Source organism: Hemiscyllium ocellatum, chromosome 26 (genome assembly GCF_020745735.1).
Source record: "Hemiscyllium ocellatum isolate sHemOce1 chromosome 26, sHemOce1.pat.X.cur, whole genome shotgun sequence".
NCBI lineage: Eukaryota > Metazoa > Chordata > Chondrichthyes > Orectolobiformes > Hemiscylliidae > Hemiscyllium > Hemiscyllium ocellatum.
In genome coordinates, this window is record NC_083426.1 from 5,525,626 (window position 1) to 5,543,060 (window position 17,435).

Consider the following 17,435-nt stretch of genomic DNA (forward strand, 5'->3'; position numbering starts at 1 on the left):
AGGTTGTTTCCTTTCTGGGAGAGGCTAGATCTAGAAGGCATGAGTACTGAATTTTTCATATTAAAACATGAGGAATTTCTTCAGAGGTTGGTGAATTTGTGGAATAGTTTACTGCGTAGGGCTGCCAAGGCTGGCATAAGTATATTCAAGTGTGAGATTTCTAATCCGTGAGGGAATTGAGGTCTCGGGAAAAGGTAGTGTGTAGATGAGGGTGATCAGGTCAGCCATAATCTCATTGGCACAGCAGGTCAAATCAGAATAGCCTACTTCTACTGTCCTCTGAAATTATTCCAACATCTGTCGTTGATGCCTCCTATTGACTTCCTCCTCTAAGCTATTAACAAACTCACTACCTAAAGTTCTTGGTGATCTCTCTCATTTTATTGTTAATGACTTTGAAATTGAGAAACTAAAACAGTCAGGCATTTAACAAAAAGTTGCAGACTCTTGGCTATGGCATCCACATATCCTTTACCTGTTCGGTTGCTCAGGTGAGCTTTTGTATTCTGTCAAGAAAACTTTCATTATCGTATCATCCAAAGTACTTGCCAACTTCCAGATTTCTACTTGAACTTTTGTCCATTGTTTAAACTTATCCTTTTTCCGAGAAAGCTCTTGGTACCACTCTGGCATTTGTCTAGTCTCAAATCCACTTCTTTCCTTTTCCCGTTTTCAGTACTTGACTAGATGTTTAGCTTCGCACCTCATATGTAAGCTGAAACCCTAAGGTAGGGAGTGGCTGCGCTGAAACCAAAATGACGTTTGATTCAGTGTGGCATCAAGAAATCCCAGTGAATGTAAGGTACTGATTTGTGGATTTTTGGAGATGCTTCATTGTAGCCCTCGCTAGAAGCTGCACAAGTTCTTAGGGTAGCTTTCTCTGTCCAGTAATTTCAACTGCATTATCAATTCTGTTGTTGTCAAGAATGGGGTTAATTGGTGATCATTTCAATGCTAAGTTTCCTTTATAGTATTTGAATAATAAAGGAACCAATGCAAAACTGTAGCAGGATTTTGAGCATGCAGGTAATCTCTGCTGTCTCCAAGCTGGAAGGTGGTATGAAGTGTCTACTTCAACACTAGGAGCATCCAGGATCAGGTGGGTGAGCTTGCAGCATGGATTGGTACCTGGGATTTAGATATTGTGGTCATTTCAGAGATATGGGTAAAGCAGGGACAGGAATGGTTATTACAGGTTCTGGGATTTGGGTCTTTCAGTAAAAACAGAAGATGGTGTGACCTTGTTAGTCAAGAAAAGTATTACGGTTGCAGAAAAGACGTTTGAGGACTCATCCACTGAGATACTATGGACTGTGGTGAGAAACAGAAAAGGAGCGGTCACTCTGGGAGTTTTCTATAGGCCTCAGTAGTTCTAGATGTAGAGGATAGGATAGCAAAGATGATCCTTGATAGTGAGTAACAGGGTAATTCTAGGGGACATTTCCAACCAATATTTGGAAAGTTAGTACTATATTCAAGTACTTATGGTATGTTTTTGTCTAATGTGTGCAGGAGGGCTTTCTGGCACAGTATGTAGACAGGTCAAAAAGGGACAAGGCACATTGGATTTGGTACTGAGTAATGAACCTGGCCAGATGAGATTTGGAGGTAGGTGAGCACTTTGGTGATAGTGGTCACATTTTGGTTATGTTTACTTTAGTGATGGAAAAGGCTAAGTATATACTGCACAGGAAGGCAATTATGATGTGATTAGGCAAGGTTTAGGATGTGTGGGATGGGAAAGAAAACTGCAGGGGACGGGCACAGTTGAAATGTGGAGCTTACTCAAGGATCCGCAACAGTTTTGAATAAGTATGTATCTGTCAGGCATGGAGAAAATTGAGCGCAGGAGCTGTGGTTTATTAAGAAAGTTGAATATCTCTGGAGGAAGATGATGGCTTATATAAGGATGAGGATATGATGGCTCAGCTAGTGCGCTTGAATTACATGTTAGCCAGAAAGTTCTAAAGAGAGCTAAGAGGAGCCAGGAGGGGACATAAGTTGTTGGCGGGTAGGATCATGGAAAATCGTAAAGATTTCTGTAGGTATCTTGAATAAAAGAATGACTAGAGTAAAATTAGGGCCAATTAAGGATAATAGTGGGAAGTTGTGCATGGTGTCAGGAGATAGGGGAAGCACTAAATTAATATTTTGTCTTTTTCTAGTGTGAATACTGACTGTTATCAAGGAGAATATTGAGATATAGGCTATTGGACTAGATTAGATTGAGTTTGATAAGGACGAGGTGTTAGCAATTCTGGAAAGTGAAAATAACTCCCCTGGGCTGGATGGGATTTATTCTAAGATTCTCTGGGGAAATCGGGGAGGAGATTGCTGAGCCTTTGGCTTTGTCTATGGGGATAGTGCCAAAGATCAATGACGACAGAAGACTGGAGGATAGCAAATATTGCTGGTCCTTTGTTCAAGGAGGGGAGTAGAGACAACCCTGGTAATTATAGAGCAGTGAGTCTTATTTTGATTTGTGGTAAAGTGTCGGAAAAGGTTATTACAGAGGATTTATAATCATCTAGAGAGGAGTAAATTGATTCTGGATAGTCAACACGGTTTTGTGGAAAGTAGGTCATGCCTCACAACCTTGAGCTCTTTTTGAGAAGGTGACCAAACAGTTAGATGCAGGTAAAGTGGTTGATGAGGTGTACATGGATTCCAGTAAGTCATTTGAGAAGGTTCCCCATGGTAGACTATTGTACAAAATACGGAGGCATGTGGGTGATTTAGCGGTTTGGATCAGAACTCAGCTATCTGTCAGAAGACAGGGTGGTGGTTGATGGGGTCATATTCATCCTGGAGTTCAGTTACTAGTGGTATACTGCAAGGATCTGTTTTGGGACCACTGCTGTTTGCCCTCATCCAGGTCATTTGTGAAAAGTGACATAGAATGGGTTAGTAAACTTGCAGATGACACAGGTCGGTGGAGTTGTGCATAGTGACGAAGGATGTAGGTTAGAAGGACCATAGATGAGCTGCAGAGCTGGGCTGAGAGGTGGCAACTGGAGATTAATATGGAAAAGTGAGGTGATTAATTTTGGAAGAAGTAACAGGAATGCAGAGCACTGGGCTAATGGTAAGTTTCTTGGTAGTATAGATGAACAGAGATCTGTCTCAATGTATATAGATCCTTGAAAGTTGCCATCCAGATTGATAGGTTAAGGTGGCATACAGTGTGTTTAATTTTTTTTGGAAGAGATTGAGTTTTGGAACGGAGGTCCTGTTGCAGTTGTACAAATTCTGGTGTGGCCGCACTTGGAGTATTGCATACTGTTCTGATCACCACATTATTGGAAGGATGTGGAAGCTTTGGAAAGGGTTCAGAGGAGACTTACTAGGATGTTGCCTCGCATGGAGGGAAGGTCTTATGAGCAAAGGCCAATGGACTGGAGGCTGTTTTCATTAGAAGTTTGAGGGGTGACTTAATTGGTACAAAATCGGAGGGTTAGATAGGTTGGACAGTGAGAACCTTTTTCCTCTGATGGCTAGCACGGGGGGGCATAGCTTTAAATTGAGGAGTGATAGATGTAGGACAGATGTCAGAGGTAGTTACTTGGTAGTAAGGGCGTGAAACACAGTCTGCAACAGTAGTAGACTCACCAACTTTACCGGGATTTAAATGGTCATTGGATAGGTATTTGGACGAGACTGGAATAGTGTAGGTTTGATAGGCTTCAGGTTGGTGCAACATCGAGGACCGAAGGGCATGTATTGTACTAATGTTCTGTTCTCATAAAGACCATTGGTCCATTTTAATCTCTGGCTCTGATTTTAAGGTACAGCTGCTTGTGTAACCAATCTCTGTAGAGCAGGTGTAAGTTGCTGTTGTGCTCTTAGGTATTCTATCATTCCTTTTTTCTTTTTGGTATTCATCTATTGTGTTTGTGCAGAGCCTTTGGGTGTAAATGCTATGCAGCTAATTTTCTTTACAAAGCTGCAGTTCTAAAAATCTCCCATTTATCCAGAGAGTTGAGTTCAAGGGTGAACAGTCTTGTAACTCTGCCTTCTAACTTCAGGAATCTGCTTTGAAGTTTGCTGTTGTGTACTACCTGCAGTAATGAGCAAATGAAATCAGGAACTTGCTGTTGTCATCTGAAGGGCATATACCCAAAACGTCGATCCTCCTCCACTGCCGCCGCTGTTGTTCCAGCATCACACTCCGTACCCTGGTGTCATTTTGACAAGGGCAAGCACAACTTTATAGGCATCTTACATTCGAAGCCGAGCACCACCTGTGCTACTCCATTTTACTACTCTCTTCAGTCTTTTCCTATCCTACACCTGGTTTCCTGGAGCTCTAGGAATGTTGCAGATTGTTTTAAGTAAATCATACAAAAATTGATTTCACTCCAATATTTTAAAACCGTGCAGTCTTTGAGCTTAAAAATTTGAGATTCCATTTTCTGAATTATAATTTATAGTGATGCTTTTCCTATGTGGGTGGATGCATTTTACCATTCCCTTTCCTCCATCTCTGAATTCTTCTTGGCTAAACTTGACCACCTTGTGGTGTTCCACTGAAGACAGCTTAAAAGTACATTAATTGACCTAGATTGAGAGTGTGTTAAATGTTTTTAGCTGCTTAGTTCTGGATAATGTCTGTGCATTGGTGAGCAGTAACTTCATGAGCATGAAGTATGCAAGATGGTGTCAGTCATTTGGAGTGTAATATAATGCAAATTAGTTTGCATAACCTGAGGATGTGTTGTGCAATTGTATTGGGTCACTTATGATCTGTATATACTATAATGGCTCTTTTTAAAGAGCTAAATGTTGAAAATATAACAGTACTGTACAACTTGAAAATAAGTATAGCAAAGCATTTCAGGAGCATCCATGTGTATTGTGACTTAAATATCTTGTACTCGTCATTGAGGGATGCTATACCATGTTGCCTAATGTTCTTGCAGTGTGAATAACTCCTCCCAACTGCAGAGACCTTGCATTAAGCTTTCATGTATGTAGCGAAGCTTGTTAAAACACAGCAGCTATTTTTGTCTGCTTGCTTTTTTGAAGTTTATTTTAGAAGCTGCATTTTGTGATATATGGGAAAACAAGTAAACATTCTCTACTCATTGCCAGAAATGATGAGACTAACAACTTATGCCATTTTTACATACCTAAATGGCACAAATTGCAATCCAGGAATATGTACTGTCTCAATTTTCTTTTTGTAGGCCACTTGGCCCCTTTCCTGCTGAACCATGCAGGAAGGTAATGGCTGGTTAGACTGTGGCTGCACTCTGCATTTTGACCTAATCTAATTTTTATTTTTGCTTCCCATGTTAGCCAATGATCTATTTACTTCCTGCTTTAAAAGTATTCATTTGGCCCTGCCTTCACTGCAGTGGAGTGTCCTAAAAAAACCTAAGAACATTTTTCCTCCTCTTCCACTTAATGGGTCATCCATTTTATTTTTAATCTTGTCAGCTGGTTTTGATGTTTCTTATGAGGAAAAGTCCTTTTCACCCAACTTGTAAAGTCCCATTTAAGCTCATTTTCAACAACGTCATCTCCAATTCTTCTCAACTCAATTTATATTGGTCCAACTTTTTCCTTCTATAAGGTGCCTCTCACCGCATTCTAGAATCAGTTGAGTAAACCTTTTAAGTTGCTGACTCATTTTGTTCGTTCTTAATTGTAGAAACCAAAATTGTACACAGTACTGAAGATGTGTCATAGCTGTATGCAGACTACCTTGCTCTCTGAAATTAGCAAATGTAGTAACCATATATGATGAGCCTTCATCCAAGTAATTGACAAGAATTTGTACTAATGGAGTCCCTAATGTGGACTCTGGTGACACTTGTCACATTTGGCAACAGAAAATGACTTGACTACCGTTCCCTCTTGAATGGATGGAGAATTCATTTAGCTAATTTAACCCCTGGACCTTGTGTGGTAAACTTTTGGTGTCAATCTTTGTCAGATTCATTCTCAATCCCAAATATAGCATGTTGATAGGCTTCACCTTTTGCGTCAACTCCATTGGAATGTTTTAAAATCTAACTTTGTCGATCTAACAGCTGGTAGGGGATGTTGGATAGTTTGAAATAGTTGTAGAAGTCTAAGGAAGCATGTCATCAGGTTTTATTAGGGCTGATGTTTCAGTTCACTGGCATAACTATTGAACTGTTCTGGTCAAAGTGAGCTCATTGCTCTGTATATACTTGATCATCATAGAGTTATAGAGATGTACAGCATGGAAACAGACCCTTCGGTCCAACTCATCCATGCCAACCAGATATCCCAACCCAATCTAGTCCCACCTGTCAGCACTGAGCCCATGTCCCTCAAAACCCTTCCTAATCATATTTGAGGCATTTGGATGGGTATGTTGCAATTGTACCAGCCTCCACCACTTCCTCTGGCAGCTCATTCCATACAAATGCCACCCTCTGTGTGAAAAGGTTGCTCCTCCGGTCTCTTTTTAAATCTTTTCCCCCCTCGCCCTAAATGTATGCCGCCTTGTTCTGGACTCCCTGACCCCAGGGAAAACACTTTGCCTAAATACCCTATCCATGCCCCTCATTACTTTGTAAACCTCTATCAGGTCACCCCCCAGCCTCCAACGTTCTAGGGAAAACAGCCTAGCCTGTTCAGCCTTTCCCTATAGCTCAAATCCTCCAACCCTGCACCTTCCTTTTCACACCTAACATCGCATCTCTGGATGTCAGCATTACTTAGCATTGAATTTGATCAGCTGCTTTATAGTGCCATGCAATGAACCAAGTAGTCTAAGGCACTGGATTCTGGTTTGAACTACGTTTTTAGATTAGATTAGACTTAGATTAGACTCAGTGTGGAAACAGGCCCTTCGGCCCAACAAGTCCACACCGACCCGCCGAAGCGAAACCCACCCATACCCCTACATTACCCCTTACCTAACACTACGGGCAATTTAGCATGGCCAATTCACCTGACCCGCACATCTTTGGACTGTGGGGGGAAACCGGAGCACCCGGAGGAAACCCACGCAGACACGGGGAGAACGTGCAAACTCCACACAGTCAGTCGCCTGAGTCGGGAATTGAACCCAGGTCTCTGGCGCTGTGAGGCAGCAGTGCTAACCACTGTGCCACCGTGCCGCCCACTGTGCCGTTTTTGAATCCCACTGCTGTCAAAGTTTGTTACTTCACATTTGTAGAGTCTGGTGGTAATGTCCCCCTCCTTTTTGGGCCTGAAGTGCCACCTCAATGGTCATGGATGTGTGCTATAATTCAAAGTGATTTTTAAAATTAAGTGTAGCATTGCAGATCAGATTATATTTGACCATTCCTATATGAAAACTGCTGCTCAATTACACTTCCTTCAAGCACTTGCAATATTTTGCTGCTTGAATTATGATTTTTTTTGCCTTAATTGTAACTTAAATGGGGTTTTAAAGAATGTGTTGTAGTGTGTAGGTTTGCATCCTGCAATTTAAGAATTTCAAATGTACTGAGAACAACTTAAAAATAATGGGCATCACTTAATGCAAATCTTAAACACATGAATTGTAGTCATTTTAAAATTACCATCAACATGTTGGAAAGCATCTGAGGTGAAAGGTGGCATTCTTGCCTACAATTACTACTGGCATTGTTTGAAAATGTGGTAGATTCCAATGAAACTTGTATGCAATATGGTAGCAAAAAACATTGTCACTAGAACCATTTTAGAATTTGTGCAATTATCCAGAATTCAGTATTTTGTTTAAATGTGTAATGTCCTCCAAAGCTAAGTGGATTCAAATGCAGTATGCCATTTCAATTAAATTCCAGTCTCTCACTCCATTGCAAAATTTTATGTAGTAATAGTTAGTCTTTAAGTGGCTCAGAATAAAATGCCAGCTAATATCCTCTCGGGAGGGAGGGTTTTTGTGCCTGAGTAATTCCGTCAGCAGCATCTAGAAAGCCTTAATCAAGCTCCATTTCTGACATAACAAAGCATGCTGTATCTTCTCAATGTGGCCATGTCCAAGATTGAGGTATGCAGGAATGTAGAGATAAAAATCAGATGAGTTGTAGGTTTGAAAGGATGAGTGCCCTACTGTTGTCCTTGTGTGCATTTTGCTTGTTGGCTTTGGTCATCCCCTTTTGGCCTGAATAATCCAGTTTAGTTCAATTAAATTTTGTGCGCACCATTATTTCAGTTTTCCCTGATTCAAGGTAAAACCGTTATGCCACACATGAGCCATTCATAGTTTTATTCCACTGCAGTAAAACGTTGTTGGAATTTTCGGTGGTCAATGCAACCCTGCTTCATGTGCCTTCTCATTTTAAGAGTAGCTGGTAGTTTTTGTGAAAAAGAAATGCCTTTCCCACATGTAATGTGATAGTGATCAGAGTCTCCTATCAGACGTGTAAAACTTAACCAGGAAGGAAAAGTTAAAGCTACTGTGTCTGGAGGAAGTAGTAGGTAGAACTGATCACTGCCCTTCCCCCTCAAAGACCCAGATCCAAATGGGAAGGGACGGAGCTACTTGCATCTCTCGTCACCTCATCTTCCCTCCCCTCAATAGAGGCACTTTCCTTTGTCCTCCAGCCCCTCCCATTTTTCCTGCTTATTTCTTCTGTTTCTCCTGTGCACACTTTCTCTGATCTCCTCATCTTCTATTTCTTTTGCTTACTATCTCCATTTTTCCAAGCTTCTGCTTGAAATGCAGCCATAGGAATTTCTAATGGACAAAAGAAATATGAACAGATTGGGTGACTTAAAAGGTCTGAAGTGCATCTGAGTGGTCAAAATATGCCCTCTGCATCTTGATTAGCTGATTAGTTTAAACTTGTGTGATCCTCAACATGGCAAAGTAATTGTATTCTTTACTACTCACCATCCTGGTTTCATCAGTTTTTGTATTTTCCTTACATGGAAAGGAAGATTTTGCTCAGAGGCAGTTCTACAAAAGATAATTGGTGAGTAATGTCATTCTGCCTTTGAGCAGATCTGTTCATCGGGTTAGCCAAGATTCAGCTTGTAAAATGTAAACACGCAATTCAGTGTTTACTCCTAACTACATCAGCTGAATTGTTTTTCCAGTGGCTTTCGAACACAAATTTTTGCTTACTCCCTGTGGAGGATTCTTAGCTGCTTGAAGTTGAGTCAGGAGATGCACTTCCATAAAAAGGCATTTTTTTGGGGACAAAAAAATTGTCTGCAGTATGGGAGGAAATGGCCAGAAGCGGAACGAAGTATTCTGTTATTGCAATTCCCCTCTGCACTGCATTGCAGAACAGGATAGAATCCAAATGCTGCAGTGAAAGCTTAACCAGTTTCGACATCTTTAAAATGTTTCCACGAGCTGTGGATTTGAAGACCATCTATTACAAATTTAATCTGTGATTCTTCCTCGCTTTACCTCCCCCTATTCTCATCCATTTGGTGACCTTTCAACATAAAATTCACAATCTACTCCAACTAATTGGCAATATTTGCAATTTTCTGTTGAAGCAGTACAACCAGGATTTGCAGTTAGTATTTATTTCTGTGACATTGCATTTGCTTTTTTATTTGACTTCATGTTCCCTGATTTATTATGACGTGTGCAATTATCACCTGGTCCACCGCCTACTTTCAGATTTGAGCTGCATGCTTAGCAGTAAATCAACAAAATATACGAAAGATCCTTTTCTCCCCCTTGGATTTTCTGATCTTAAATTGTAACTTATTTAAAAATAACTGAAATTGCTGGTTAATATTTGGCTCCAGATTTGATGTGCAAATGCACTGCCCTAGAAACCAAATACTGATTTGGTTGAATTTTTTAAATATCAGACCTAAACTAGATTGTTTTTGTTATTGCATGTTTATATACTTGTGAAGCAGAAGTTTAAATAGCAAATTAATTTTGTTGCAGATTCCAGAAAGGACTAGCAATTGCCCCAATTGGGAAAACTGTATAATGCTGCTTTCATGCAAGACTTCGCAGGGCATTCCATTGCGATTTGCTATTGTGCTGCCACTGTATTCACGTTTTTAGGGAAAAAAGACATATACACTTCTGCAAATATTTTGTAGCAAACCAAAAATCTCTTTTTAGGGATTTAGATGAAATCACTATATTGGTGAGCCACTGTCAGAAGTTTTATAGCCCAGAACATACATCCTATTGTCTGTACTAAATGAACTATCCAGCCTAATTTCACTTCTGGTTTATCACCTTAGTCTTCTAGTTTTTGGCACTTCAAGTGTGTATCCAAGTATGTCTGAAATGTTTTGTATACATCTCTATCACTTGAGTTCTATAAACCTACTGCCCTTTGGGTAAAAAGATTTATTCCTCAAATTCTCTCAAACTACTTAGGCTAAAATAATAATTCCTGGTTATGAATCCCTCAACAAAGAATAATAGGACCATCCTATCCAGTCTAGATGTCTCCTAATTTTACAGACTTGGCTGTCCCCTAGCTTGCCTCTTACACATCACCCCCCCGCCCCCCCCCCCCCCCCAAAAAAAAGCAGCTTTGCTGCACCCAATCCTTCTCTTGACCAAAATGCTGTAGTCCAACTAACCTGAAAACCAAAACAAACCAAGTGAAGTCAGTACAAATATGGGTCAAAAGAAGTGATTCAAGCATGGTTAACTCCAGTGGACGTGTCCAGCAAGGTGAAGAGGGACTATGAACAATCATACTTTGACCAGCGTGGTCTTTCATGCTGTAGATTTGGGTGAGAACTAGAATAGAGTTAAACAAATTGAGTGATATAAGAGGCATGTAGAATGCTGTGAAAGTGGCCATGAACCTTGGTGAAAATGAGGACATTGATGCAGTTATAGTTGGGAAGAGGAGGAAATCTCAAAAGTGGGCTTTTTGAAAGTGTCAGTCAGCAATGGAGACAACTTGTATCAGCAAACATGAGGCTAAGGGGTTGTAGGTGTTGATTTCAGGAATACAGATCGCATGGATATAGTGGAGATGAAGACGTTAATGATTAGATTTCCCACAGTATGGAAACGGGCTCTTCAGCCCAACAAGTTCACACTGACCCTCCAAAAAGTAACCCATTCACACCCTTTCCCCTATCCTATGTTTAATCCTGACTAATGCACATAACGCTATGAGCAATTTAGTATCGCCAATTCACCTGACCTGCACATAGTTTGGACTGAGAGAGGAAACTGGAGCACCCGGAGGGAGCCCACATAGACATCGGGAGAATGTGCAAACTCCACGCAGTCACCCAAAGCTGAAATTGAACCTGGGTCCCTGATGCAATGAGGCAGCAGTACTAACCACTGTGCCACCCTTAATGATTTGGGCTGGAGGGAGGAAGCCATTTTCAAATTGACTTTCAAGAAGCTGAGGGGTGTGGAAAGACATTTTATTTGTGGAAGGATATACAGCAATAAAATGGTAAAGGCATTATTCAAGTTTTTTAATGAGATCAGGTCTCCTCAAGATTCACTAGAATTGAAGGAAGTTTTACAGAGTCTTTTGACTTGGACTTGCCTCCAATTTCAATGTTCATCTGTTTAGCCAACCTAAAACTAATGGCTCATTTGCATTTGAAATTCTAATTGTGAAGAATTTGTATAAGCAGAGGTGTTTAATTGCCATGCTGTCTGAAGATTGCTACTGGAAAACCTGTGGTGCAGCACATATGGGTTGACACCAAATTTTATTTGTTCCATGAGGTATGATTTTGAGCATGTGAAAATAAATTCTATGAAATGTCATTTGTTGAAATAAAAAAAATCGTTACTTAATGTGCAGAATACCAAGAACCAGATATTTACACCATCTGGAATGCAAGTAGATCTATTTGAGAGCATCTGTTTACATATGTGGTTTCCGATTTAAAGATTCTCATAGCAATAGCAACACAAAGGGATTCCAATGCAAAGTTTTGCCAGCAATGTCTAATGTTGGACATATTATTGTAGCATGAGTATCTACTTCACTGGCAATGGTTTGCTATTTTCAAGGATCTTTCCTGGGGGTTAAGTTTCACCTCTGAACTTTGCAAAATGATTTGTCTCACAAACAAGTTGATACTGAGTGCTGATGACTATCGAGACAGTAAATTTTAGTATGGTGAAGCCTCCATTTATAAAATAGGACATGTTTGAGAAATGACCTACTTTTAATTGCTTTCTGTAACAGAGCGACACATTCTCACTTTTACTGATTTAAACATCCCCTTGGTGTTTCATTAGAATTTTACTGTAGTAAAATGGGTATGTCTGATGTCTTTGCCATTCCCATTTTTGAAGATTAACATTTGACAAAGCTTGTATAATGTTTTTTCTTCCAGCTAGAGCTTTCTCGAGTATTTTCTGTAGTGCACCACTAAGGATTGCTAATCAATCATTGGTAGTAGGTAATGTTTGAGTTGACTGGTTGAATACTACGTGACATTAGAGCTGGGAAAGAGGCCATTTGGCACTTTTTGAAAGAGGTATCTAAGTAGACACAGTTCTCTTTTTCTTTCAAACCCTGCAAATATTTCCTTATATTTGTACTGTTCTCTTTGAAAGTTGCTGTTGTTAGGTTCTGCCTCCCTCCTTTCACAGCACATTTTTCTAAATCTTCCTTCTAGTGTGTTGGATTAAGTATTTCTCTGTTGCCACCAATGTGTGTGGACTCAAGACTTAATTTAAAGCCTTTTAATGGGGAGGATTTATTCTTCTAAGCAACTGTGAAGAGCACTTTTGTTTTTATACTCTGGTATCAGCTATTGATGTGAACTCCGTCAGATTAGGTTAGGAAAGGTTTTTAAACAGCATATGATCAGTGTGCTGTCAGGTGCCAGGAAGTAGGTTCTACTGAGAGTTGCTCCAGTATAGCATGTAATGCACAAAATGCTGCTCTGAGAGGTCTGTGAACAATTGTCTTTCCATTCTTTTTACTGACCATAATTCCCAGTTGGGATGTAGAATTTAAGCATGAAAATTAACGTGAGCTGTTGTGATTTGACATTGGGTACAAATATCATCTGGTTGTAGGGTATGAAATATTTGTCTTGTAGGTGTTATCCTGTTTTGTTTTCGCAGAGAGATTTAACTATTTTGGGTTAATTCTTCAACTTAATTTTCACACTGACCTGATTTTCATTCCAGTAAAATGCACTGCAGAGTTAACTTCGCAAACAGTCTTCTATTAAAGATGGCTAGTCATTTTGCAGCAGTGTTGCATATTAAATGTGGTATGAGCATGGCTGATTCAGCAATCTAGAAAGTGACATCGATGTTCTGATTTGTTCAGAAGTAGCCTGTCATCACTCCAGTGTCTCATCTATTGATGTCTTGGTAGTTTGTTGCAATGGCCTCCATTTTATCTAGCGTGCTGTTCTGCTAGACACTGTAGCAGTATCTGTAATCTCTCCCATATGAAGACAGAACTTCTGGTAGAAAGCTGCATTGTCTCTGTAGGCAATTCTTTAAGAAAAAGATGTGAAATGTAATTTTTGATTGTGTATTGAAATTAGTGAGCAGATGTTTTTTTGTTTTTAAAAGAAATGACTCTTAAGGGGTTAACTAGAAATTAAAATAAATCTGAGGTTGCATATACAATTTTTAAGGTTAGCAAGGATGGATGATTTCCACAAGTGAAATATTTTTATAAATTGCATCGTTTTTGTTTCTAAATAGGCTGTACTTTTTTCACTTGCAGATAGTGACGCCATTCAAGAACGTCACAGGATGCGCGAATACAAATTGGTCGTCCTTGGTTCAGGAGGTGTGGGGAAGTCTGCACTGGTAAGCACCAATTTAAAAACATTGCAGTAGTCCAGTTCTTCCATTTTTCGGTTGCACCTTACTCCAGCCCATATAAGTGGAAGATTTGGGAAAGCTGTAACTGGGTTTTATTCACCAACTTCAAATCAGTGGTTGTGATCCAAGGTCCTGAGTGGTACCTCTGCCTTCTCCATCACCTAAGATCACACAGTTCAACATAATATCTTGTCTTTTCCGTTGTCTGCTCTGCTGAAACTGTCATCCCATGATTTTTGTTAACTCTCACTTTTCACTTTCTCAACATCTTAAGACTTCAAAATTCTGCTGCCTGTATTTTGAATAAAGTGCCATTTACCATGTGCTCGCTGACTGACATTGGCTCCTCTTTTAGAGACAAAAAACTGCAGATGCTGAAATCCAAGGTAGACCAGCAGTAGCTGAAAGAACAGCAAGCCAGGCAGCATCAGGAGGTGAAGTTGACATTTTGGGTGTAACCCTTCAGGACTGGCTCCTTTTTTTTCAGCAAAGTTGAGTGTCATACTAGACTCAACATTAACTTTTTTTTTCCCTCTCCTCAGACCTGAGTTTTTCCAGCAATTTTTGTTTAGTTATTGTTTCAAATGCTGTCCTCTTCATCTGTATAACTAGCTGAAATTGGGACACCAACTTTGAACTTTGCTGGATGTGGTTTCTAGAATGCCCACCATTTTTACCCTCATGTGTTCGACTAAGGCTTTGACCATTCCTAGTAAACCACTTGACAAATTTTAACGCTTCAATGAAGAGTCTTGTGCTATTTTGACATTAAGTGCAATTTATATAGCATCTCTTAAATATGAAAATTAGTTTTTCAAATCTGTCTTTCAGATTGTGTTCTGACAACTTTGGAGCAGCTAGGATTTGAATCTAGGCCTATGGTTCAGAGGAATGGTTACACCACAATTGGTCTTAGATAGTGGCATTGTTTTGGCTGCTAATTATATAAAAACATAATTCTGCTCCACTGCAGTTAATTAGTGACTAGAAGGGCAGGTGAGGCCCAGCTTCAAATGCACCTTCTCCAGAGATGTCATAATGTATTCAAGCAGGTTGATTTTTAAATGTTGGTAGCTAATCCGATATCACTTGCTTGTACCAAGTCCCAAATCAAATTTCTGCTCTGTCAATCTTGACCAATATACTGATTTAACTAGTTTTGTAACTACTGTCAATGTCTTTTAATATGCCTTAACTGGAACAATGCGTTCATAAGGCAATATTCTTACATAGCAAGTGGCTTCAAAGAGCTATTGCGGCTAACTTGAATTTTGACGTTCTTCTTGTATATGAGCAGTTAGGAGTTTGCATCAGGAGCCTTGTAGAAGTTTTATATAATTTTTTTTTTCTCTTGGGATGAATCTTATTGGAAAAGGAGTTGTCTCGATGCCCTGGTAATTGGTTTCAAGCAAAGCAGAGTGGATTGACCATTTACCTAACTGCTGTTTGTTGATCTTAGTATAGCAGTTGTTTGTTGCTATTTCCTTTTGAGTAATTCAAAAATTTAATCCATTCAATGTAAAGTGCTTTGAATAATTTAATAAAATACTCCATAAATGTGAGTTGGCTAATTCTGAAGTGTAATTACTCGTTGGGTTAATGAGCTATGTGTTGTTTAAATTTAAAAAAACAAATTTTAAACTGCATTTGAGGTATGACTGTAAAGCTTGCTGTTTATATTAAGCGTTCAGGCCTATACCTCAATAGTTACCCTCAAATAAGTTTTTTCATTTGGTTGAAATAACAGGCTGCCATTTCCCCTCTCTGCTTTTGATTTCCTTCCACAGCCCAAAGATATGCAGGTTAAATGGATTAGCCATGGAGAGATGTGGAGTTAGGGAGCTATGATAGGAGTTTGGACTGGGTGGGATGATCTTTGGAGAGTCTGTATGGACTCAATAGCTTGCTTTCATACTATAGGTGGTTTTTTGGTTCCCTGGTTATTGGCACCCTCACTTCCCTCCTCCCACATGCACTTCCCCTTGCACTCCACCTAGAATGTTATTGTAGATTAGGTTGCTGAGAGCATCTATGCAGTGGCTGGTGGTTGTGTTCAGTTTTCAATGTTTGCATCAACAGCTGGTCGGGTATCAGCTTCTAAGCGTCAACAGTCTTTTTTTGCTTGAAAGTGTGAATCACGCCTTTAAAGATCAACTCAATTTGCCTAACAGTCTGTGCCTGATGTGCATTGTTTTAACGTTTATATCTTGAGCACCAAATTGAACAAGAACAATTTTGCATTTGTTGACAGCTGTACTCTAAATATTGTGACTAGCTTGTTTATCTCTAGTGCTGCTGATGAAATGGAAGTGAACTAAATGTTCCAGTATTTGGTGTCTTACAATTCACTAAAACTGTATTGCATATCCTTGGTTGGCTTGACAATACTGACCCTATTGGTTCTTCTCTTGCGTTAAAAGGTCATATACGGGTTGAGGGGGGTGGGGAGAGAAGAAAAGTCTCTGGCCTTTTTAAATGCATTTCCTGATTGAGTGAATGCATTGTTTTACCTATTTGCAATATTTCTATTTGCAGTTTCAATACCTCAGTACAATGCAAGCAGTCTTGACACCAAGGTATAATTTCTGCATATTTAGTTGCTTAGTTTTTGTGTGCTGGTTTTGTCACTTGTGCAGGGCTTTATTGCTGCAGGAAATGGGACAACTCTACAGTGACCTAGAAAAAAGGCACAGTACAGAATATAAAATGGTTACAGCATAGAAGGGATGCGTGTGATGGGACAGTTCTCAGTAAAAACTTCAACTAATCTTCCTGTCTTTTTCTGTTCAGTTGTATATCTGGTACTGAAGCATAATCTTCCTACATTATATTTAAGGTGGTGCATTCTAAATGCTGTTTTGTTCCTTGTCAAGTTGATTCTTTCACCATTCATCTTTTTCACATTGGACTTTCATTTTCTTGACCTGTAGAATTGCAGAAGTCTGCAGCATAGAAAAAAGCCCATCACCCACTGATTCTGCTTCAGTCAAATTCAAGCGCTCCTCTGTTCAAATCCCACTTTCCAACAATTGGTGCTTTTTGGTCTTTGTTTTGACATCACAAGTGTACATTTTAAATACTAAAATGTTAGTTTTTGCTTCTACCAGTCTTTATGTTGAGATTCAGAATTTGACTACTGTCTTGGTGAAGAAGTTTCCTTGCATCCCCTTTAGCCTCTTACCTTTTAAATCTATGCCATCGACTCATTCTTCAAGAGGAAGTTCCTTCTCATCTATCCTGTCTATACCTTTCATAATTCATTTCAATTATGTGCTCTCCTGTCATTTTTCTCCAAGGAAACCATGCCTGACTATCCAATCGCTCTTCATAATTGAACCTCCCTCGCTCAGGCAACATCCTGAGAAATCCCCTTTTTCGTCTCCAGTGCAGAGCATATTGTCGCGCTTCTCTCCATTAAACTACTTTGCTAGTGCACTGATTCCACCAACTTGATGTCTTGAAATCTGTCTGTATACTCCATACTTGCAAGTTTTGTATTCTTTGAAACTTGAAATTGTACCAAACATACCTGAATCTCCATTATAAATGGCATGAAAAGCAGTGGCCTTGGTATTGGCCACTGCGGACCCCTCGTGAAATCCTCTTCTGGTTTTAAAAAAAACTCATGCTACATGGTTTTTTTGCTGTTACCCAACTAACTTTTAAATCTCTGCTGCCACTTTCTGCTTCACCCTTAGACACAGTACAATACAGCTGTTCATCTGCCATT

At 39.7% G+C, this 17,435-nt stretch overlaps 1 protein-coding gene across 2 annotated transcripts in view; it reads left to right on the forward strand.

Moving 5' to 3' along the window:
- rap1aa (RAP1A, member of RAS oncogene family a) overlaps positions 1 to 17,435 on the forward strand; it is a 137,685-nt gene that overhangs the window by 66,159 nt on the left and 54,091 nt on the right. For both annotated transcript variants that reach the window (XM_060845298.1, XM_060845299.1), the window contains one exon: positions 13,605 to 13,690. In XM_060845298.1, the coding sequence (XP_060701281.1) occupies positions 13,634 to 13,690 (57 nt within the window). In that variant the 5' untranslated portion in view covers positions 13,605 to 13,633. The remainder of the gene's footprint in view (positions 1 to 13,604; positions 13,691 to 17,435) is intronic.